General features: G+C 41.6%; 1 protein-coding gene across 25 annotated transcripts in view; it reads right to left on the bottom strand.

The window, feature by feature from the left end:
* rims1b (regulating synaptic membrane exocytosis 1b) overlaps window positions 1-24363 on the bottom strand; it is a 55979-nt gene extending 31616 nt beyond the window's left edge. For 10 of the 25 annotated variants that reach the window (XM_031871470.1, XM_031871478.1, XM_031871475.1 and 7 more), the window contains exons 1-5: window positions 15862-24363; window positions 11498-11509; window positions 11055-11075; window positions 2958-3256; window positions 1557-2461 (exon numbers count right to left, since the gene is read on the bottom strand). In XM_031871470.1, the coding sequence (XP_031727330.1) occupies window positions 1557-2461; window positions 2958-3256; window positions 11055-11075; window positions 11498-11509; window positions 15862-16107 (1483 nt within the window). In that variant the 5' untranslated portion in view covers window positions 16108-24363. The remainder of the gene's footprint in view (window positions 1-1556; window positions 2462-2957; window positions 3257-11054; window positions 11076-11497; window positions 11510-15861) is intronic. The other 15 variants (XM_031871482.1, XM_031871488.1, XM_031871492.1 and 12 more) reach the window with 5 other exon arrangements.
* Between the last annotated feature and the right edge of the window lie 1349 nt (window positions 24364-25712).

Raw genomic sequence — 25712 nt, 5'->3', positions numbered from 1 at the left:
GATGAAATTCCTGTGTTTATTCCTGTGTTTAAAGTTATCCCAGTAATTTACGGGGAACTATGTGTGAAAGAGGATTAAGGAATAGAGCTGTGTCACAGCTGACAACAAAGATCTGTACCATCGTCGAATCGCCTAAGACCATGAATGGTCAGCATTTATATTTAGTTTTTATTAATTTGAGGTGGGTTACAGTCCAACACATATCCCTATCTTTCAGTAGTGAGACTGTTACACTTTAATTACAGTCACATAGTATGATATCTCATAAACACCCAGACCATCTCTTGACACCAAAGCTTCTGTTGCTGTCAGACTGTCACGTCTAGCCAAAATAATGTAATCAGCTGACACAAACCATTTCAAATGACATTTCTTATTTGAAAAAATATATATACTTGTCCTTGCATTACCATCTCACTCAACCTATATAGGGAAACACGCTGCACATTATCCGGCAAAACTTACTTCATGCCACAGATGAGAGGAAAAGGCGGAATCCTGTTTTGAGGCCCAGCTAGCTAAAGAGTGTTTAAAACAGCTAATAATCCCAATCCACACCATCTACCCATTACCAGTCCCTGAGTTTGAGTAATCTGGATTAAAACATCTGGAACAGGCTCCTTCTGTGACCAGTGAGAGAGATAAGCTGACAAAGCAGAGCTAACTCTACCTAGCTACTGCCTCTTGAACTTAGACGCTCTCCCTTGGCTTTTAGCAGAGCCTAGCATCGCTTCTCTGACAGTGGTGAGCTGCAAAATACATAGGTATCGAGAAGCCTGCGGTGACCATGCAGCATGCAACCACAGCGAGGCTTAACCACAGTTTGCAGCTGGTGGTCCATGGGTTGCTGGTGCAGCTGGCTGTTTGCCAAGCATTACATAGCATGCGAGCCACTGACCTAATTCCACAAATCTGCTGGCCTAAATCACAGGGACTCTTCAAATAAATGAGAGCTGTCCTGGGAGCGGCAGGGTTTAGCCACAGTACAGAGGTGTAGATGACACACAGTGATAGTAATTCACTGTATGCTGGGTGGGTCCTTCATCTTATCACTTATCGTATAGTTTTACAGTCCCAAATTAGAATGTGCTGGTATTAGAATAATCTACTGAGCCAAAATATCTCCCTGCTTCTTTTTTTTTTTTACACATTATAATAATTCTACTACCAAGGCTATTTTAAATGCTAACGCTAGGAAAGAATAGCCATGAAGTGTGGGAAGAGGAAAGACGTTGCAATGTAAAGGAGCTTCATCATGACACTTATTTTATTCAGCTGTTTTAGGATAATTTAATCTTTATGTTCATGAAAAGTTCATGTTCATTTGTCCAATCATTTAATCATGATCTTTATATTCTTCAGAGTATTAGCTGCAGGTCAATTTCCCACTACAATTAGCCATCAAACCTGTGACTCTAATGATGCGCACGCTGCACTGGGTATACAGTAGGTAGTGCAGGCAAGGCCTGAAAGCGGTCTTCAGCGACAAGATAAGATAGGAATACAACATATGCAGAGATCAAAGGTGCGAGAGTGAGCACATCTGTCTGACTGACCTTTCTCGCTGACGCTTTCCATGTCCACGTCCTCACAGCTGGTGTACTCGGGCGTGGAGCCGCCTTCCTCCTCTGAGCTGCTGATGGACATCTGCCTCTTGTTGACTCCGCGCTTGCTCTTGTATGACCGTGGAGGGGGCGGCCGCAAAGACTCCGACTGGTCCGAGCTCTGAGAGTCCTTCCTCAGCAGGCTATCCCCACCCTTGTCCCTTAGTGTCCGTGTTGTGCCGGGCTCCAGGCGGCCTTTGTTCGGTCCCCAATCTGGAGGCACCGGTCCCCCAGGTTGAGGTCCTGATCTCACTCCACCTCCTGCAGGTTGAGCTCCCCCTCCAACCCCCACGGTCCTATCCACAGAGAAGGCTCGGTGGTTCTCCAAGACGGCCTTGTGGTCTCCCTCCCCACCTCCACCCCTCCTGGCCAGACGGTTTTCAGGCACCTCCCCTCCTCCACTTCCACCACCTCCTCCTTCACCAGGCCCCAGTCCGATCTCGTTGATCGCAAGGTCACTGTGTCGTCGTTCGTGGCGGACCTTGGACACCTTAGCATGCATGCGCATCTCCTGCTCCTCCTTCTGTGGTTTCACCGGGTATCGTGCCAGGTTGGGATCACTACGGTAACGGTTCTGGAACTCCTCCTCACGGCGCTGCCGCTCCCTCTGCTCTTCATCCTCTGGGCGTCTCCGGTGTGTTTCTGAACGACCCAAATTCCCCTCCCTGTCCTCGTAGTCCTGAGAATGGATCTTTTCCAGCCTCCGTCCATCTCCCAAACGTCTCTCTCCTCTGTCCCCAGGAACCACTCGCTCATCCAGGGATGACTGAGATGGCAACTTCCCAGCAGGTCTTCGGCCACTACCACGCCCCATGCCTCCCTTACCATTTTGTTCATGGAGGGAAACTGGCCTTTTCCTGTGTGAGAAGATTATTCATTGTACCAATGTTTCATATAGTCTACAGAGACAGAAATGAACACAAATGCATCTTTTACATTACAACAGGTATTTGTAAGATGAACACAAAGGCTGAGAAAACTTTGTTTTATTTGTTCTAAGAACATGTATTTCTATATTTGCAAAACTGTGGTGATCTTTAATAACAGATTAAAACTTCTACTAGCCAACAACTCTTACCTAACTCACCCACTGGATGAAAACAAAGGGATTGAATCAAAGACCTCTCAAGACTAAAACCTTTGACCTAGCTTCTCCCCTGGTTAAGCTAGAACAAACACAGATCTATTCTTTTTTTTACCCCAGGGATTAAAAAACAACAAGAGCTTTTGCCAGCAAGTAGTCCAAGCTTTCTGGGCTTTGGAAAAAATGTTGTTTCCCATTCTCATATTGTTTTTCATTTTATGGAAAAAAAGTTAAATATCCTCTCGTGGCAGAAATATCGCAGAACTTACTTTTCTCTAGGTGGTTCACTTTGGGAGCGGGAGCCGGGCATGGTGTCAGCACCCTTGGCAGCAGTGACACCAGCGGCTGGCTGTGTCCCTTCGGGCCCTGCGTTGGTGTCGGTGCTGGAGGGCGGGGCTTGGGACCTGGAGCGGATTAGCTTCCTGTCCCGCTGGGCCTCACCTCCAGTGGCTGGGTTGTTTAAGGAGGTGCTCAGGCTCCCAGGCCGCACCCCTGACCCCGAAAACCATTCTCCTGATTTGGTGAGAATCTCTTGCTGTTTACGGCACAGGTTGCATACCCACATTACCTACACAGGTTGAAAGGACAAACGTGTTTGCAAGCTGGGTTCGGTAGCATTAAGGAATAATATTTAAAAAATGGAACATCTAACAAAAAAGGGGTTAGGCATGCCTGTGACAAAAAAAAATCGGAACAAATTACACAACGCAAGTTTATTTTGTTTAACATATTGGCTCGCACCAAACAAAGGCAGCATTGTTGACTTCAACAATTTATTCAACCTTTATTTATCCATGATAGTACCATTGAGATTTAAAATCTCTCTTTTCCAAGGGAGTCCTGGCTAAGGGCATAAAAAGTCTACGTCTATCTGTGTCTATCAACTTTCACAAACACCTTTGAGAGCGTCTCTCAGCTCACATAAATGTCAGTAAGCCACCTGTGAAAAAGATATTCCCCCACATGCTTTTCCCCTCCTTTGCTACAGCTAATCAAATATTTGAAAGCACTCAGACATGACAGACTGTGCTGTCTCAACATACAGTATCCATTATCTGTGAACACAGCTCGGCGGAGACTAAGATAAGCTCTGTACTGCTATTTCGAAAAATTACAGAACCCCTTTAAGAGGTCATGTTACACCTGCCCTGTGGTTCTAGTGCTCTGAATCGTATTGCATTGTAAACCATTAATAAAATGAATTCTTTTTTGGGATTGAACTGTTATGCTCATGTTGGTAATAAAATAAAATCATACCTCTTTAGAGGGCTACAAAGAACTATGTAATACTGTAGTGGAAGATGAGGAAGGTAAGATGAACTCTAAATGTATTGTACTGTATACTGCATATCTGTATTGTTTTTATCCAAAAGGAAAAAGAATAAAGCTATTCTAGTCAGTGCATCATCTTTGCATGTGCAACGATGATGCACTGACTAGAATAGCAATGCTTTTCTGTTATTTAGACTCTATGAAATGCTACATCACAAAGTAAGATTGATGACAAACAGCCATGTACAGTACCATATAATAACATTTGATTCTTTATCCTCTAAATCAAACCTTATAGACAACATCGAATACTCACATGTAGCCATGGCTACTGAATATCACATCGACAGCAAAAAAACAGGATTTATCTCCCTCCGTATTTATTTATAATCCCAATGTTTTGTTTTCAGAGAACGAATCCAAAGTGAAGAGGAAACATAGCGTCCCTTCTATACAAAACAAAACACCTCTGGGACCTCCGGAAAACCCAAAATGTTACTCCTTGACGCCCACTGGGATGGACTGTTAGCAGTCAGTTTAGCAGTTAGCAGTTAGCCTTCAGCGTGCCAAAGCACATATTCATCATGGCCTGATTGAATCCTAGTTGGCGCATGTCCACACTAATCTAAAGTAAATCAGCTGCCCGCACGGCCCACAGCTGTCAGGCAGCCGCCCAGCCACACACTACAGTCTCTTTCTCTGTCTTTCTCCACCTCTTTACCTCAGATGAGGGGCCACAGATTAGCAGTGGCCAGTAATCCTTTCAGAACCTCACCATTATTCAACTCATCATCAGAAGACAATAGCAGCTCACAATTCACAACTTCTAACCCCCTCCTCCATCAACCATCTCAGTCAGAACACAGGTTAGAGATAAAGCCCATGACCAAACTGCATTCAAACCATCCTAAGCATTTAGGAGCAGTGGTCTGCTGTAAATCACCCTGGGAGCAACTTGGGGTTCAACGTCTCGTTCAAAGAAATTTCGACATGCGTACAGCCGGAACCTTGTGGTTGAGGGACGACCCACTCTACCTGAGCTACAGCTCCCCATACACGCCAATCACAACCCTCAAATGTCAGCCAATGGAAATAAATCAGTCTCAAAATGCCTATTCAATTTGAAACCGTTGAAGCCATTTTTAACTCCTAAAGGCTTCCTAAAAAAAAACAGTGTATAGACTCATGCAGAAATAATCCCTCTCAATCATCACTTATGACTCACAACAAGTGTCTGTATCTACAAAGAATCGGGCCTCTGCCTGTATTTTCCAGGTGCCAGATCGTAAGCACGCATCCAAAAAGAAAATGGAATTTTTTTGAAAAACAAACATATATCTTACAAGATAAGATATAATTTGTCCTTTGCATTCGTTGCATCTTACCCTGAACTTAGTCGGGTCCATCACCCTTTTAACATCCCTTTAATGTTGATGTTTTTATTGTGGTTGTTTTACTTTCAATGTCTGTAATTGTATGTGCTTAGTGTGTGTATGGTTGTAGTTAATTGCATTAGGACACTTTAAATAAAATTGATTGACTGATTTATTTATTTTTAAGTATTATATTGCATTATCGTATTGTAAACTATAGGTTCAATCAGCACCTGGATATGTCTGAGTATCTATAGGTTGGACAGATTCATAATAAGATAGTTCCTGGTTTAAACATTTTGTACACTTTGGACTATTTTTATGCAATGTTCTTGAACAGTTTGGCTGCATTATCAGGTGCCAATAAACAAATAATAAGAAAAGAAAGTCTCCAGAATTGGACAGAACTGGAACTTGACTTCTTTTGTGAAATAAAAATGTTTTTCTCAAAGTAAGACTGCATGTATAGGTTGCTTTGCTTGTCGCTGCCAGTATGGAGGAGTAAATGCTCCAATCCACAAGCTTAATCCTTGAATGAGAGCATCCTATAGAAGAAAGGCACATCATAGGACGACTGTTAATAGCTCAGTGTGTTCTGAAACCAAAGAGAGAAATTAAAAACATCTCATTTTCTAATGGCCCGCCTCCATGTGTTAGTTATGTTCTTTAAAGCCTACACTGCATGGGGGAGGGTAGCAAACAATAAAGAAGTTACAGAACACATGGGCACACACGCACACACACAGGATATAATACATATAATCCTTCACTGGAGTGATTGTGCTCTATGTTCTTGGATAGCCTGAAAGATATTGTTGGGGGAATTAATTGTGTGTGAGTGTGTGTGTGTGTGTGTGTGTGTGTGTGTGTGTGTTTCTGTCCATGAGACGCAAAAGCCCATAGTGTGTGTGACAGATGCATTTGCAGTAGTGCTAGCTGCCTGACCAGGCGGAGCGTGACGCCAGACTCTCAGCTAAGCCGACCAATCAGCTCCCTCCGTCCAGAGGCAGCCCGCTACAGTGTCACCTCGAGTTCATCTCTTCACTGTGGAGCGCAAAGTGCTGTGAGAATGTCTCTGTGTCTATGCGGATATGTGTGCAGTAGTTATATGTAGGACATTTCTGAAACCTTCTTGCCTAGAAGAGTGTGGCGTGGGCGACTGCCTGCAGGCGAGATGTGTGTATATGTATGTGTGTGTGTGTGTGTGTGTGTGTGTGTCTGTGTCTGTGTGGAGAATAAGCAGTGCCATCTCGCTCATGTAATAATGTCAACCTCCTTCTGCCTAAAAAATGTGCTTCTCCATGGTAACCAAATCAAGGAGAGCTAGTGAGAGAAAGGGGGACAACGCAGTGTGTGTGTGTGTGTGTGTTTCTGTTTGCCCATAAAACTGAGAAAGAGAGAAACAGAGTGTGAGCATCAGTACTGAAGGACAATAACAGCAGAGAAAACATTTTTAAAAACCTGCACAAATACCATTAAGACCATTCAAGTTACCATTGCATTTTCTATCTGATATGAACCTGAGCTTGGATTTCTTCTCCTCTTCTTCCCTTCCCTTTCCTTTCTTTGCCATGTATTTCCTTTCCTTTCCTTCCTTGTCCTTCACATTTTTCTTCTTTTATTCATCTACTGTCCTTCATTCCTTCCCTTTCCTCTCCTTTTTTTCTTTCCTTTTGTGTGCTTCTCTTTTCCTCTTTCACCTTCCTTTTCGTCATTTCTTCCCTTCCCTTCCCCTTTCATTTCCTTTCATCTCTCCTCACCCTCTAGGTCAGCTGACACACCTGGCTGACTTGACAAATGAAGACACACCTGCCACTCATACTTCTCCATCCCATACTCCCTTCCCTTCATCTCCCGCCCCCAGCACTGCTCCATCCATCTGCTGACAAAATGGTGAAGGCGTGCGTCTGCAGCTCTGCCAACAGCAGCAGCATTCAACAGCAGCTCACCACGAGAACAGCTTTCATTTAGTCCCGAATTGTGTGAACATCAGCTTTTCCTTAAATGGGCAGAATAAATGGGAGCCTTGGGGGTGGCGAGGCAGTGGGGAGGGTGTGTTTGGCTTTCAGTAAGCGTGTGCAGTGACCCTGCCCTTAACACACACACACACACACACACACACCTCGGCAGAATGACATATGAGGCAGCGCTGGGTGTAAACTGCCATCGTTCAGGGAATGGTAAATCCTGAATGGTGGGAAGAAAGACGACCGCAAAAGACATAATGCTCTATTTCCTCTAATAAGGTAGTAGATCAACTCTGCAAGCAGCCCAAATGCATTCAGTGGTGAGGCAGCCTGAAAGGAAAGCAGAGCTCAAGATCGGGGGAGAAGACTCTTCCGCTTATCGTATTGCTCTACATTAACAACAAGTCATCCAAATTTAACAACAAATACTGTACGATGTATGTAACTGCCATGTAAAGCGACACTTATAAGCGTTTCCTGATCTGAGGCATCTACCACCAGGATGACATCTTTTGTTTGCACCTTCCAACATTGTTACCCGTCGCTGTTAAAAAATGTTTTTTTTATGATGTGAAAAAGTGGTAATAGGCTAGCTTTTTGCTCTGACTTAGTAAATGTTGATTGTACATTGTAATGGCTAAAGAATAATGACTTGCTTTCACTATACAATTCTGTTTTGCCACCTGCCGAATCTCCCCAGAAAATGAAGGCTCCATTTTCGGAACAAAAGGAAGTGCGTCAACCATAACGCAACTAAAACAGGAAGAGGACTGCCCTTTTGTTTTCCCTAGTAGCTTCAGTAGCTACCCCCAATTGTATCAGAGTATCAATATACGTCCTTTGCAGTTACTATCCCCAGTGGTAATGTTGGATGGTTGTTAGTAGTTATGGTTCTGAGGAAAACGGAAATTGATCAGGTTGTCTTTGCGACAGAGGCACTAACAATAATACCACTTCTACATCTACATCTCCTGACTTCCGGAGCACATGCGCTGAGCGTCTAATATTGCTGTTTTACTGATAAGAGTCATGGCCAAAACTTCTACTCCACACGTGGGCTTTCACTTTTCACTTATGACTTTTCAGTGAGGGAGATAATAATAGCTTCTGTAACAGCATTACGAAGCACTTCACAAACATCGAACACTTGAGCATGTTGCTCTTGGCTTTTGCAAGATCCAGTAAGGGAGGTGCTATTATTAGACATACAGGCAGTGGCTGTGAAGGGATATAGTCAGCTCCAAAATCAGGCCTTGCTATAATGTTTGTCAGGCTCATAAGCGCATTTGTTTTTAGCCCAGGAAATGTGTGCAGGTGCATGGTGGTGGAAGAAGGACAGGGCTGTATCAGTGCGAAAAGACAGACACAGGGTCAGACAGTGATTTAAATGGAGAGGCTTTACAATGGGCAGATGAAGGGAGCAAAGAGTTTACAGAGGCTACTACGGATACAGTGATGTATGATAAGACAGGAGTGGAGTGTGAGGAGGAGTTGTTAGTCATCTATTACTGAGAACCATGATGGAGATTATGCACTGCATCCTCCCTTCCGGTAAAAAAGTGCTGTGTCAGCTTAATGCAGTAAGCAAGCAAGACTCTGTGTGGCTGTATCAGTGCGAATCTGAGCTTGTGTGTCTGTGTTGTGTGTTATTGGTAAACTGTAGGCATTAAACTACTTCAAATCACACAGGGCACCAAATACATACAAATAAACAGAAAGACTATAAAAGGGGTTCTGGTGTAATTTGTGGATTGAAGTGAAACTGATTGTCTTGGCTTTTCAAATACAATATATTTCTAGCATTTATGGCTCATTCTGAAAATATTAAGTCGAGGTTGTATATGTGTGTGTGTGTGTGTGTGTGTGTGTGTTAGGACCCAGCGCCTGCCTGTTATCCACTGGGAGGCAGTGCTCCTCTATAAAGGAGACGGAATGTCAGAGGTTTGGTCAGTTTCTGGAAGCCATCTGGAGCTGACATTGAACACACATAAACAAACACTCAGCCATTAACAAGCTATAGCACCAGCAATAGCAGGGCAGCTTGACAGAGAGGGCTAAGAAATACAAATCACCTTCTTCACACACTTCAGAGCTAGCTTAGCTTTCTATCACATACGGAAAGGGATTTAAACTTGAAGCGGCTGGCCTTCAATGATTAGCTCAATAAGTAACCTTTAGTTAACAACACTGATAATATCATTTTTACAGATTCCGATACCTGAACGTGCGAATCGGCCAATACTAAGTGCCGATCCAATATGATACCAGTGTGTTAAATACAAAGAAAATGTAAACAATTTCCTCTCTAATATCTATTTTATTTTGCTGTGAAAACATCTCCTTTAAACAATTCTATCTATTCAAGTTTCTCGCCAAAAACTACATTTTAAAAGATTACATTTGCACATATTAAATACAATTTACCCTCGCCCATTACTTTTTTTTACTGAATAGAGGCTAAACAAATCATCATGTAACTCAAAGCAACCGCCGTACATTAGATGTTAGCTCTGTTATTTAGCCAAGCAGGGCTGAACTGCCCAGCTGCTGCTAACAGCTCAAGTTAATTAGCTCTCTTGTAGATTTCAACAAAAATGTGTTGTTCACAATGTAGCATTATCAGGGAAAATATAGGGTGCGCAAGAGTGTTTAACCGCAGGTGTGTACTAGTTTGCGATACCAATCGGGCAGGGTGTACAGATTGGGACGTGAGTGACCCGTGTTGTTGTCCCTGTGTAGCATAAATGAGCTGATAAATGATATGACAATGTGATATCGAATTTCAAGAATCCTGCTTGTATGAGATCAAATACACTAAGTAATGTGTATCATATTCTAAAAGCAAACAATGATATTAAGGCCAGGTTTTGCATCCGTAAAAGTAGTTGCGACACCGTTTTTTCCACAAAAAAAATCACAACTGCCTACAGGTCTATACCAAGGGCAGCACGTCAAAAGCCTGTGTGAAGGACATGAGTCAATTTTCCTGTTTTCGATTCTGACTTATTTGCTGCTTTATCTGGAATCATAAGCGCAGTCAAACAATGAATCCTCTTTCTGACAATTCAAGGGCTCAGCGACATCCCAAACTAACATTCAATGCCATTCTCTTCACCGTTCCTGACTTTTGACAGGGCTCAGCGGTAAAACCACTTTGGTGACTTTTCGCAGCGACCAAGCATTAAGGGGAAGTGGACAAGTTAGGACATATCCCTGGGCCCTCCCGTCTCCCCATGGCAAGGCTGGTCTGGTCTCAAACACACAGGCAGGTAAAAGCATGCACAGGCATGAGTGTGCGTTCATTATGCATTCAGATAAATGGTCTGTAGAGTGCTTTCTTATATGCATGCCATCTGAAATGCCAATCTCCCATCCCCATTTTTGTCAAGGATTTAAACCAGTATCCACTGGCCCCCTTTCAGCACAGCCATGCCTACAGCCATAGGAAGAGGGGTCAGGATGGGTCAGGATGGGTCAGGATGGGTCAGGATGGGTCAGGAGGTTCAGACGCCCTTTATCATGGCTCATGCTCGCTCTGCCCGCCAGTTGACTGTCAGGGTCTGCATTCATTCTCAGAATTAGAGTACTGATGCAGGATCACCAGCCAGCTGCCCTGAGACCTCTTAACCACAATGATCTGTGAGGAGAAAACTGAATTCTTGTTCTGATACTGTGAATGAGCACAGACCCAAGTGTGAGGGGGGACAATAGTAGTGTACCCATGCAGCAAAATCCATCACCCAGCAAGCCTTACCCTGTCCTTCACTATGAGACACTTTGCAAGGGGAGGAGACAGACAACGGACACAGAGTTAGTCAGGGTTTACACTGGGGAGAAACTCCTCTGAGGACACAATAGCTCCACCCCGCACAGTACAGTAAGGCTCTGAGAAATCAAAGTTAACAAAAACCATGACCTATCAGGGACTCCCTCTGTTCAGTTAAGTCAGTAATCCATAAATGGATTTGTACACACACACTGGCTCCGTTCCAATCCGATAGCTTGCTCTCTTGCATCTGATATTGTTGTTTTTTTCTTTCAGCTGGGAAATTATAGGTCTGGTCTTAGACTGATCTGATCTTACAAATATTCGAGAGATCTCCGCACCAGATTTGAACACAGCCAGCATTTTAACTTTTAGGTGGCACAAACATCACAGTCACAGCACAGAGAGAACACAAAAAAAAAGATGCTAACCACTTTGTCCTCCTTTGTGGCATGCAGTCCGGGTAGCAGTGAGTATTGAGAAAAGTGACGGTGGAAGCAGAGCAGGAGAGGGAAGAAAAGAGAGAAATGAAAGAACATAAAAGATATAAGAAACAGAGATGCGGAGAGGGTGAAATCGTGAAATGCGATAGCAGACAGATCGTAGGAAAAGAGGAGAAAGAACAAAGGAGAAAAGGGGGAAGAGGACGTGGTGCAAACATTTGTTAATTACATTCTGCAGAATCAATACACATACTTCATATTCAAAGAAGGAGTGTGAGGTGGTGGGAACAACAGTATGTAAATGTATGTGACCACTGACGTGAGGCTGCAGCAACATGCATGATCCAGCTTGCCATGACCTTGGCATGACTCATGACCTGAGACAGCATCAGGATGCGTCACAGCTCCTCAGCATGAAGAGGAAACTGGGACACTAAAAGCAACAGGGCACATTCTTCCACAAGCCTTTCTGTGCCTTTACTAAACCTCTGTCTATACATTCCCATAAAATCTATCCAGGTATTTTCAAATATTCACATTAATGCCGCTTTTTTCATGGCTTAATTTATAATGAAAGCAGTTCAGATGTTGGTGAAAGGGCAAAAAAAAGTTTTGGATTATTTGATCATCTTTGTTTTAACCTCAGGACACAAACTAATTATTTTAAAGAGGTTGCTTCATGAATGCTGTACATACATTTAAATGCAGTGTGATGAATTAAAATATCTATTTTTTCTAATCCTCTCTTTAATATTAATAAAGTATGTTCATTATAATGTCAAGCAGGGGCAACACTTTGTTTGGATGGCATTTGCACAGCATGTTGCTGTGATGCCTTCTGCAGGTCATTAGGAATTGATCAATTATTACAGCAAAGCTGCTAAAAACAAAGTTATTAAACAAGTGTTAAACAGGTTATTGCCTTGCTATCATTTTGCAATTTTACAGAGTTCCATGCTATGGATATAGTGATTTGAGAACTGATATTAAAGTGTCTTTCAAAACTTAATTCTTTTCAGAATTTTTTTCATTGGAGTTCAGACTATATAGCAGGCTCAAATTAGGATCAGAAAGATTTTTGAGTTTGTGAAATGATGTTCAGAAATAATTTCAAAGCCTGTGTAGTTGCATGTAATCCCTTTGTAAACTTGTGAAAAACTTGATTTGTGGCTGCAGTTGTTGTACACAACTGAATATCAATGATGATGTTACACAAAAGTGAAAGCTGACCTTTTAGAACATATGATGACAGATTCCCAGGTTTTGTCACAGGAGTACAAACTGTGGTAACCATTACGTTATTATTTCTGACTAACTAAAAAAATCTAATTGACCTTAGTTTGTTTTGGTACCTTTTGTAGTATAGTACTTTTTCAAAATGTCATTTGTTATTTTTTATGGTACTGTGGTATTGTTTCAATATAACATTTGATACTTTTTGTGGTACTGTTCCAATATGACATTTGATATTTTGTATGGTACCACTACCAAAGCTAAACTACCTGCATGGCTAGATACTGCTAGAGGTGGACAAGAAAATATGTTGCACTTTTTTGTTGTTGTTTATTTATGTAATAATAGTTTATGTTCGAAAGTTTAAAAGCATTTGTATTTCGGGCATTCCTCTTCACCAGCTGTGTATAGCCCATCCATACACCACATGGATACAGCTGTAAATTGTTGTACATACAGTATATTTATACAGTATGTTTATACTCCAGATATTTTGTAGAACAACATCGCACCGTTTATTTTAATACTGCATTAATATCGTTTTAGAAGGTAAACTGCTAACTAGAGCAAAACGCAGAGTGCTGTTGATGTGGGTTAAATGAACACACTGTAGGCAGGAGAAGGTTTTTTATGTGATGAAACAAAGCTCACACTTTCCTGACCCCGTTATTCTGCTTGGCCGACCTGGACGACCCTGGAAAAAGGCAAGCACCACTGAGACAGAAAGAGCTTCACTTCTAACGCATCCCACCCACACAGTATACACTCACACACAACCTTTCACAAACAAATACACAGAAAAGAAACGGAAGACAGTGTTGTCTTCACTTACATCTTGTAAGGATTTATGAATTCAATCGGTCAGTGAATGTAGAAATTCAAATCCATTTTGGTTGAGTGATACAATAAATCTTATTTTTTATAAATAAATATAAAATACGTTATTCAATGTGAGACATAATTTTCCCTATTTATTTACGTCCCCATGATTTAAGTACAAAACAATGAAATTATATAATGTAAAGGAACTAGCTGTTTAACATGTTTTGTATTGGCTGTAAACCCCGTTAATTTGACCGGACCCAAACTTAGTCATTGATTAATTAATTCACTCTCAAAGAGACACACAAAAACACCCTTTCCACCAAGTTTCATAAAAATATCCCTTTCTTTTGACTGTGTTAAATAATTTAGGTCCCTTAAAATGAATTCCACTTCTAAGTGACACTCGGTCAAAGAATTCAATTCCACATTAAAACATGAATTATTCTTATTTTCAAAAAGGCCATATCGATTGACGTTAATTTGACTACAATTTCCCTTCAAATACCGTAAATCTTTTACTTAGAGTTATTTATACTAGATTGCATTTATATCCTGCTGGTCTCATCTGTGTATTTCCATGTCACAGCCAGTTTGCTGTGAAAGTAATATTAATGGCTTCACCAACAAGGATACTATCTTCCTCCCGTGTTCTCACTGGTCTTTGAGCTCTACATACGTGTGGTGCCAGTGTGACTTCAGGCCCAGCTGGGCTAGGCGGATCCTGAACAGATTGGGGACCAGCAGGCCAAGGATGGAGGGCCCATAGTCAGGTACGATACCCAAGGGGAGGTCTTCTGTCTTGGGTTGGAGCCCATACAATGTTTGAATGGAAGAAGGCCGAGTCTTAAAATAGTGCAAAGATGTTTGGTTAAGGGGTGGATGCCTCGCAAATCCAACCTGGATCAAATTAATGTTATAATTTGGTGGTTTGGTGTGGGCCTTTGTTTTATCATAGTGTGGCCCTAGAGCCTGTAGCTTAATGGTACTCCTCACTCCTCAGTGTCTTCAGTCGATCGTGGGTTTATGTAAACTGATGTTTTGTTTGTTTATTTGTTGTTTTCTATTTAGAGACGGACGTCTGGGGTTACCTTGACCTTTAAACTAGCACCACCAGCAGTGAAATATCTCTGACATTCGTGGATATTCATGTTCCCCATGGCATAATCTTAAATTACTTGAAGGATTTCTTAAATGTTACTCTTGCACCATCATCAGGTTTAATACTTTGGTTCATGACTATATTTGCAAAACTAAAAACATTCCCATCAGCTCCAGTTATATTTTGTGTTTAGTGCTAATTAGCAAATGTAGCAAGCTTAACTGCTAAACTAAGATTATTAAGACTGTAAACATTATTTACCAAACATCTCCATGTTAACATTTTCATTATGAGCACGTTAGCTTGCTGACGTAGCATTTCGTTTAAAGCACTGCTGTGCCTAAGTACAGCCTTACAGCACTGCTAACATGACAACCTGTCAATGCCATTTACTGCTATGTAATTTAATGAACAGTACAAAATAAATGTTGAATGGCAACAGAATCAAACACTTACTTCATGTAGGCTTGAATAATAGCTCCACTGTCTGTCTCCTGTATGTTCAAAAACTTTTATTTTAAATATTACACAGTAAAACACACAGTTTCCCTTTGTCACTAGTGAGGTAAGATGTTTACATTTGCCATTTGGAACCAGTGCCCGCACACTGGCCATAGTTTCTGGTGACAAAGTTTAACAGCTAATCTTGCTAGCAAGAAACAGAAGCTGTGCAGAGAAAGCAAAGAGATGGACAGCAAAGAGGAGGATGATGCTGCAAGAGTTGTTTGACATTTTTGGGACATTTTGAATGCATTTCGAGTGAAACTCGGATGCTATTCTGACAGTGGCAAATACAACTCAACTACAACTGCCGTCCTGCGAACCTTTCTTTTTCTCTTTATTTAGGCATGTTGCTTGAGAAGGCCAGCCCTGTCACTGTTTGTTTTATTGGCTTCAGTGCCATCACAGGAGACACAGGACAACACAGATGATTTCCAGTTCAGGTGAGCTAAAGTGCTTTGATCGATTTATAACCATTCCACAACACTACAGCCTCTGACTTGAAATGAGCCTTGAAGGATTGGTGCCAAGCCATTCTTCCAACACACTTTGGTGAGACCAAAGTGTGACCAGGAGGCAACAAAGCAGACAGGGACAAACACATAAGCAGAACGACCAAGTGCACATCAGCTATAGCAGGAATGAGGTGAGTGTGAGAGGGGGAAAGGAAAAGGTCACGGGTCAGGTTTCTCACGTTGTTGGAGCGCAGAGAGACCCGCCCTCCACAGCGAGCGCAGAATTTGGTCTGGCAGTAGGAGCAGAGGTGGCCGCAGCCGTCGGCAAACTTGGTCTTGCGACAGATACCGCAGGTGGGCGCGTCATCTTTCAGCTGGGTCTGCTGATGCCGCGTGTCTGCCCCAATGCGACGCACTTCCTGTTTGTAGCTCTCAAACTGCTGGTGCAGTGTTCTGAGGGGGGGGAAAAGTGGAAGATTGCCCATTAGTGGAACATCATGTATTCACAAACGTTTCATACTTGATAAACCCAACCCCCCAGTGCTGTTCAGACAGACCTTCCTGTTTAAATATCCTTACATTCATAAAAACAAAAACACAGAAGGACGTGGCGGAATTTCTGAATAATTTAATCATTTTTTAAATAAACAAATCTAACAGAAACAAAAGTGATGTTATGCCTGGACATGTTTGAGAACATTTCAGCAAAATAACTGGCAATTAGAGTGCCACTTGAAAGGTGCCTTTCAAAAAAAAAAGAAATCATACACGCAATTAAATGAAGCTCAGTTTTGCTCTCTGTGGCTCACAGCCTTTCCCCTCCTTGCTTCCCAGGATGCCTATGATGGAAATAACCCGAGTGTGAATTGCAAATCAGGCCATGTGAAAACACCCACAATGTTTGTCTCAACAGAACTGTCAAAGGAATATTGCATTACCATACCATGGCTCTTATATAGGCGACCCAGACAGGCACTTTAATTGCCTCGCTGAGTGAGAGACATAGAGAGGAAGGAGATGGCTTCATTCACAGCTTGGCAGCCAATTTGCATATTTGTGGAAGCAGACAAACTTTAGTTAAGCCTCTGGCCGCACACAGACTTTACAGTCGTGTCTGCGAGTTGTTTGTCGAAAAGAAATTCATCAAGACAATGCAGCGCACTGGCAATCACACTTTTGTTGAGCTAAAAATTAGAAATTGAAACAAAAAATACCCAAAAAAGAAAGTTGAATAAGTGGAAAGCCCACTGGTAAGCAGGACACTGAACACCTCCTGTATGCTGATTAGTGGTTCAGCATGAGAAAATCTAAGAAAAACATAATTTTTAAAAAAATCACACGTTCCAAGATCTAGACCTAAACCAACATTCAAATTCCTTTTTTTGTGACCATCAGTCCAAAAAAAACCAAAGACATTCAGTTTACTAAATTCTCATTACTAGTCAAACTAGATCACCTGGATCTATTGAGAGCAGACATGTCTTCCTGTCTGTAATGCTAAGCTGCTGGGTAGGAAACAGGTAGAAAACATAACACCTGATCCGTGGTCAGTAACTTCTGGTGGTAGGAAAGTTCAAAGAGACAACAGTCCTCCACCATGACCTATCCAAAGTCCAGGAACGATGCTGTGCCTTTCCAGAATACGTTTGAGTTGGAAAAAAAGGTCTGTCTTTGAAAAACAAGCAGTCCAAACAAAACGTTATGTTAGTCCCGCAAAGGTTACAGTCTCAAGAAAAAAGTCTAACAAATGAGATGACAAAAAATTGTACATTCCTCTTCTACTCGTGCCTTTCTAGCTAGCTCTGAATAGTGCTGGAGCAGAAACAGCAGACTGCCACCATACAGAGCTGGAACAGGGAGGTGACTGGCCAACTGGGACACATTTGGCCAATCAGCTGACACATGGAAAGGCTGGAACAGGGACAGCTATTTTGTGACGTGGAATGTTGAATACAATGTGAAAGAAAATGTAATCGTAAGGAATATTTTCTCGAAAAATACACATTGATGTCAAGGTTAGAAATGGAAATATCCTCCGTCACAAACAGCCACAACCTTGAGGCTGATATTTTGAATATTATCATGTCTTCTATGCATTTTTCTCAAATATTTGGTTTGTAATGTTTAAGTTCAAATGCTGAAGTTTTGTAATGCCCGAAGGGGAATCGCTGTAATAACCGTAGGGCTCAACATCAAAGCATCTGAGCCATCTATAATGCAGAAGTTCATTCAAATAAGTTAATGCAATGAAGATCATCACTATACCATGAGAGCATTGTTTTATACCATTACACACATTCTGGTCTCTTTATCCATCAGCAGTTCAGGCTGTGCTTGAAGGCTTTGAACAGATAATACTGGATTTTATCTTTTATAACTGTAGCTGCCCAGACAAAAAAAGATAAAAGGGTCTGCACATGCAAATATACTCAACAGAATTGTAATTGTATGTGCACGTTTTCACTCAAAATGTTTCAAGTCGGCTTTGCTTAAGATAACAGTCAGAAATAATGATATATGGACATTGGAGTTGACACGAACCTAAGCTAAACTGATCCGTACGTAATTCAAAAGGGAAAAACAACATGACACCGCACAGCAGTAACGTCATAAACATGACCTCTGACCCTGAGAAGCAATCTATCCCGCCGATGGGAGTCCAGCGGCTGAGCCAAGCCCAGGCACCATGGGAACAGCTGTCAGAAACAGAGGGTGCACAGCCGGTTGTCATGGTAACGTGGTGGCGTCAAGCACTGGGAGTCAGTGGGTGTCAGTGCACCAGCTGTTCTTTTCTTAGAGCCAAGGTTTCGTGCAGTATTTTTACCACTTCCACACATTTAGCAGACATACACTGTTAAAGCTGCTCAAGGTGACTTTTTCAATGTAGAAACAAATCTGTGTTCTGCGCCTGAATCAGAAAAGGAGCTTTGCAGCTGTGAGCAGGGTCTCGTCCTCTTTGACTGAGAATCTCTAGATATAGCCGGGTGGAATTCTGATGTCAGGTCTGGACAATTTCCTGCCCATCTGCAACAAAACTCAAAATAAATTCTCAAATGTTAGCAAGTTAAAGCCATTCAGTGAAATCCGGACCAGACAACATTAGATAATCTTCTCCTATACCTTTAAAAATACTTGCATGATTTCTGCATAACTCTTCCCACCACTCTTAACTACTAATGTGGAAACCTATTGTGGCTTTAAACCTGTTTTAATGTATGTGTTGCTCACCTGGTGCATCATCACCGATGCCAACAGCACAGAACATGTGAAGGTAACATGCTCTCACAAACAGTGCAAAGAGAAAGCGGCAGCCCATGACTGACACACTCATCTGGAAAGCATCTACTGAATGAAAAATGTATACAAAATATACAGTATTTTCACAGAACATGTGCAAATACTGTCACACATACACACACATACACCATCCAAAATCTAAAATATGCACCCTATCAATAGACAATGTGGCAGTCCAGACTCATGTCCTCTGAGTCGCCACACAGTTCCCACATCCATCATGATTTCTACCTAAATACATATCTTGAGTTATGTTAAACTTAACCATGACTCAGCAGGGGATGCATCACCCAATTTAATCACTCTGTGAAGACACAGGGAAAGATGTCCTCTCAAGTAAGGACATGCTATCCGTGTTTACCAATATTTTAAGTGGATTTTTATTGGGATGTTAGCCAAAAACTGCCCGGATCAGGAAATAATTCTGTTAGCAGCTTAAGGGCCAAATATTTTTCAGGAGTTTGTGGAGACCAAAACAGAGCTGGAGCAAATATTTGATTGAAATCAACTAGGCGGACAGAAACAAAACACCAATGAATGCTAATGTCTGTCCATGTGTCATGGTACGAAATTGTAGCCTACCGCTTTCCCCAGGTGACCCAGAATCATCAAATAATGCAGCTTTAATCACACCTGTGCATCACCCACTATAAGGCTTTGACAGGTCAAAATGGCTAAACATTGCTGTGAAAAGCGCTAGCAGTAACTTGATACACAACTAGAATTAACGCTACATGTCAAACACATTACCTTCCCTGTCATTGGTACTGTTAAACGACTCTAAATCTAAGAGTAGGTTACAGAAGCTTTTTGACAATCGCTGCTTGATGGCGCTGCGGTGCAACCATTTTGGACTGAAAACGCGAATAAGTCTACTGCCATGGATGTGCTGATAAACATCTGTAAATTAGAGGAACATTTTTTTCGGTAAATCAACTTCCCAGAACAAACACTAAAATAGAGCTTATTTAAATTATTAAGTCCTAAAAGTTGTAATTTTCACAAATAGCCGCATCAAGAGTTATTTTTCCATAATGAACATGCATCACATCCACAGAACCTTTTCCATTGCCTTTTGGATTATTGCAGAAAATAATCTCTCTGGCAAACAAACATTTATGATCCACGTTTTGTTCAGCAAGATAATCTTCACAAATGAACACCACTTTTATGATTCTTGAAGTGTAAATCCAATCGACACATGTAAAAAGCTAACGTTAGGCTATAAATGAACTACACCATGGTCGCATACTTCACGTCACCAGCACTAAGCAAAAGGCGGACTTGTAGTAGTCTCATTTAGCCACTTGTTAGCAACCGCCAATGACGACCAAATAGCTTTCCATTTTTATCAAGCCATTTATCAACCTCTAACCTAAGCTAACCCCTAAGCTAACTAATAACCTAGCTAACTGAGCAGATGCTCAAACATACACCCAACTCCTCACAAAACTCTGAATGTACAGGTTGTACAGAAGACACTGCATTTGAATACAACAACTTTAGAGTTACAGGAATGTGTCTTTTTTTCGGCAGAGGTTAGGCATATGCTGACCGCCCCACAGCTCCAGTGCTAAGCTAACGTGTGTGTTATAGTAGGGTACATTTGGCTACATTACTTAAAAAAGTAACATATTGGCACTACATTAATTAGTTACTATCTAACACCTATAGCAGGTGGCCGTGGTAGACATTGACCAGGGGGATCCAAGTGGTGTGAACCGGCTGAACTGTAGCTGTCTCCTCTCTCCAAGTCAACACCATAGGCCAGCAGGGACAGCCAAAGAGCCAGATGTGGGTTAGCCCTGCTTTGGCCTTGTCAAAACCAAGTATGCAAATAAGCACACAATTACATACACTCACACATATGCAAATATAAACAATGACACAGACAGAAAACCCACATAAACAAATGTATGGGTTTGCCTTTGCCTCGGGCCTCGCACATTCAACTCAGCATGTCCAAGGTCTCCCTTCCCCTCTCTCCCTTTCTCTCTCTTGTTCTCTTTATCTCTCCCTCTTGGGTCTCCAGTCTCTTCACCAGTCGCTGGTGTGGCGTTGTTAATTAGCACCGCTATGAATACATTGCCCAAGGATGGGGAAGGAAGAAGGGAAAGCTGTGTGTGTTTGTGTATGTGTGTAGGGCAGTACTATTTCTGTCTCATCAGCTGATTCTTGGTGACGCTTTGCAGAAGACTCTTCCTCAGTCGGAGGAGCCACACAAAGTTAAAGACCTTTCAGGCCCATTATTAAACCCATTATCTCCAATGCTTTGCGCCGCCCCACAATGGCTTTTTACCAAACAAGCATGCTGGATAGAGAAAAATAAGTCTCTGCTTCTGATGGAGCTCAAGAGACCGTGAAGATGACAGACATGTTGGCACACGCTGTGAGGAGGCAAGGAAAGGAGAAGTCAGGAGTGATGAGAAGGGGTAAATGAAAGGAAGCAGACACAAACAGGGAGAAGATACCCTGCGGTGAAAAAAGGAAACAGGAAGAACAGGTGAGGAGCGATTTATACACAATCCCAGAAGTCTTCCAATCTCAGAAAGAGATGTATAGACAAACAGCTGTCTGCAGGGAAGGAGGAGGTGATGGGAGGAGAACAAGTGGAAAAGCAAAGGATGAACAAAGAGAGCCAAGACGGAAACAAGCGTGGGCCAGAGACCAGCGGAGGAGAGAAGCCAATGCATCCGGAGCCACTCTATAAATACCACTTGAGAAGAGGAGAGGATGACGGAAAGAGGATGGAGACAGGGTGATGGAAAGAGGAAGGGGAGGAAGAACAGGTGGAGAGAAAGGAAAAGGAGCAGTTAAGAAAAGAAGTAACTTTAGTAATATACAATATTGTAAATGAAGACTGAAGTTATGTGTCAAAAATAAATGCAAAAACTAACCATTCCTGCTGGAGTGTGGCGTGTGAAAGTGATGAAAAGAAGGAAGGAGACAGCGAAGGGAACAAGAGCAACAGATGGGTGCTTAACCAAATGCAAACACTTTCTTTGTTTTCTTGTTTGCCTTGCCATGCTGTTATCCATGTCAAAAGGCTATAACATTGTACTAACGTCATAATGCTAGCAGAAATATACCACCCAGATGGCCAGTGTGTATCTATCTATAGGACAGCAATTTCTCAAGAAATCTGGTCAGTCCTTCCTGGTTTGATATGGTTTGATTCCCAGCTGTCATTCTTTGCAGGATCCTGTGTTACAGCCACATCTGACAGCTGTAGTCACATAAACCTGCTGGTTTAGTACACAGCTCTAGGGAGTAATGTTAAATTAAATCTATCCTGTGTCCTCCATCATTTATTTTGAGAAGAATCTAGACTGGTGTTTGTTCAGGCATGGGACGATGTCAACATCCTGGCCAAACGAAAAGTGTGATTCATGTTATTATCCTTCAAAATATGCTTAAAACTCTTAAAATGACACTAAAACATACTAAAATCACGTGACCTAATACGTTTTGTTAGAGAACACATATTTTCATTGCATCATATATAGACGGTTAGGGTTAGGGTTAGGGTTAGGATTGTTTAACTCTGAGATCTGAAAAACTACCCCTTCTGACGTGGAGTGCCACTACCCTTTGAGCCCCTGTTTCCCTTTATTCACACTGCAATTAATTTAGACGGGCCTCCGGAGATGACAATGTTGAGCCTCGGTTTGTCCACGACTTTGGTCCAGACTGAAATATGTGAAGGAACTGGATGAAGTGTCATTAAACATTCAATGTCAACAGACATTCATGGTCCCCAGAGGATGAATCCTCCTGATGTTGAAGATGAAGTTTACTTTTGCCGTTTTGAGTGAAATGTCTAAACAGCTATTACATGGATTACCCTAAAATTTTGTGAAGCTACAGTATGCCCCCCTCAGGATGAATTGTGATACGTTTGTTGATCCCCTGACGTCCAGAATTTGTCCAATAGTGTGACCCAGGGACCAAATGCCTTCTACTGACAATCCCATCAGCCTCAGCTGTACTTTGAGCGGTTACAATGCTAACACACTAAGCTAAGATGGTCAAAATGGTAAGCATTATCTGCTAAACATGAGCATGTTAGCATGCTCATGTTAGCATTTAGCTTAAAACAAATCATGGATGTCATGTGCATTATTATGCAATTCATATTTCCATTGAATTCACTATAACATATTTGATATCTTTACAAAGAATAAGATATTGACCAGAATTTAAAATGAAGTAATGTAGGTTTCAAAGCTCTGCGCATGACATACATTTTGTAATGATTGAGTCACGGAAGGGTTCATGCTGTTGAAGAGGTTAAATGAACAGACTTGATGTTAAGTCTTGTGTGAGTTTGGTTCTGTTTCCTATAATGCTCCATCAGTTCTTTAACCTATAGCATCAGACTAAACAGCCCCTCCCATAGCCGTGCTTGGATGTTGATAACTCTTTTTATTGATGTTGTGAGTGTTTTACCCGTATTTATGGAGCAGAGTGCTTTTTTGGCATGGAATGCTGAGACTATCACTCTATCGCTCTCCTCCTAATATTTATTTTTTCTTTCTTTTCCATTTATATCCCTCTTACTCTTCCTCCATTTACTTTAATTCTTTATCATACCTCACTCTTATCTTTAGATTTGGATTCCGCTCTGACAACGCTAAGTAATTGATAAAAAAAAGTTATCTTCCACATCACTATATATATGTTTCTTTCTCTCTTTAATACTGAAACACAAAGCCTCTGACCTCACACAGCCTGCTGGGTGACGTAAGACATGAATCTAGTTGATGGAGTAGTTATCGAGTAATCATGGGCGACCTCTATTCCCCTCACTCCATCCCACATACCTCGGCTGGCAGCCCGCTCCTTCGCTGCCCCCTCCTCCTTCTTCTTCACTTAATTTTCTGCAGGCCCCACCTGACTCCACACAGCAAACTACAAACAAAATAAACTGTTGAGTGGGATTGTTAATGCTGCGCAAGATCCACTGCTAGCACCACGGTTTATTTATGTCCAAAATGTTGTGTTTGAACAGCGCATGCTTATTCATGACAGTTTTGTTTGAATGCCAATGCATTTTGTGATTGTTTGCTGGTTACTAGTCTAGTCATGCACACATAGAACATTTTGTATTGTGTTAGGGTATCATTGCAATGAGTTAATTTGAGTTATAAACCAGCTGTGTCGTGTGCAGTGACATCACCGGTGGGTGTGGTTACAGGAGCAGTAGAGCATTATTTTGACCACACCCATCAGTTATAATTGGATGCTCACATGTGTAACTGGCTTTGAACCAGAGTAGATAGAAAAACACTGCTTACTGCTTACTTGAAGTTTGAACTTTCTCCATCCTGAAGATCTGATACTTTTAACTGGATTGTTTTTATTAATGCTAGCACACCGTTTTTATTCATTAACATGTTTTATCTGATGTTTTATTATTATCGTTGTTTTTATCTTCAATTATTGTTGGGTATTTTATTCTATTTTATTTTTTATATCATATTAATTCTATGATTGATTTGCTTCATTGCGATCTTTAAATGTTTTAATCCTTATTAAGCCATGTAAAGCACCTTGTAAATTTGCCTTTAAAGGTGCTAATAAAGTTTATTATTGAAGTTTATTATGTAATAGTTAGCACTGCTGTGGTATGTGTAAACCAACATATACAGTTAGATGGACATGCTGTAGTATTTGATGATGAGCGTGCTTACAGTTTACCATGGCCACATGTTTATTGGTTGAGTAGTGAGTTAAAGAAAACCTGAGTGGATAAACACAAAAAATGCAGATGTTTTCATTCAGAGCAGTAGAGGACACAGTTTTGATTAATACGGAAAATGGTGTGATTTACCAGATGTCAACACCTATGGGAGATGTTGGAGTGATTTATTAGTTAGTACCATCCCGCACCATCATCAAAACACCAAATGAGGGAAGATATTTTACATTAAGGTTTAGTATTTCTGGACTTCTCTATTTAAGGAACCAAAACAACCTGACAAGTGTTTGTATTGTGCTTTCTGAGGGAGCTGTGATAGGCAAACATGGTCTGTATAAAGCAGCAGTACATTACAGGTGTGCCACAGTCCCTCTCACAGCCACATATTTAGGCACAACTCAACTCTTCCTGACACATTATTTAACAATTAACATTATCTAAATAAGCATATTGAGATATTTTGACTGGTATTACCAAGGGGTACAAATTTGAGTCCCATACAATGTTGTGTGTGGCCACTCATGATATAATCCCATCACTTCTTCTGACCACAAACACAGAGAAATGGAAGGAGTGAAGGAGAGAGATGTAGAGAGCCTGGTCAGCCCAAGTAGAATGCATTCTCATTAAACTTTAATGCTGGGGAGGTCTGAGAGCACTAAAGAGGCTACTCACCGAGGCTCGTTCAGGTCTCTCAATCTCAACACACTCACTCAGAGTCACACCCAGCCGCACCATCTCCTCCCATCCTCTGTGAGTGAGAAAGGCCATGTCCTGGTACTCAGTCACATTTTGTCCCCTATGTCTCTTCTGCTGTAGCTAATGATTAACCAAATCAGCACAGCTGTATCAACACACAAACGGAAGGCTGGTTCCCAAATTGCACAAGATAGTGAAAGACCAAGGCTTGGTCGAGGTAGAGGATAGGGGCTCTATATGCACATCGGTCGAGTTCTTCTACACCAAACTGGGAATGCCATTTCGTTATGCACCTGGATTTAAAAAGTCTCTATGGGGGGCTGTCATGGTTTCTAAATGTTTAAATGATCATATTGGATGAAAATGAAGCGTATGATCTAAGTCTGTTTTCAA

Source organism: Anarrhichthys ocellatus, unplaced genomic scaffold (assembly GCF_004355925.1).
Source record: "Anarrhichthys ocellatus isolate YVR2014 unplaced genomic scaffold, GSC_Weel_1.0 scaffold58, whole genome shotgun sequence".
Taxonomy (NCBI): Eukaryota; Metazoa; Chordata; class Actinopteri; order Perciformes; family Anarhichadidae; genus Anarrhichthys; species Anarrhichthys ocellatus.
Note: the sequence above shows the minus strand (reverse complement) of the source record. Positions and strands in the feature narration are given on the sequence as shown.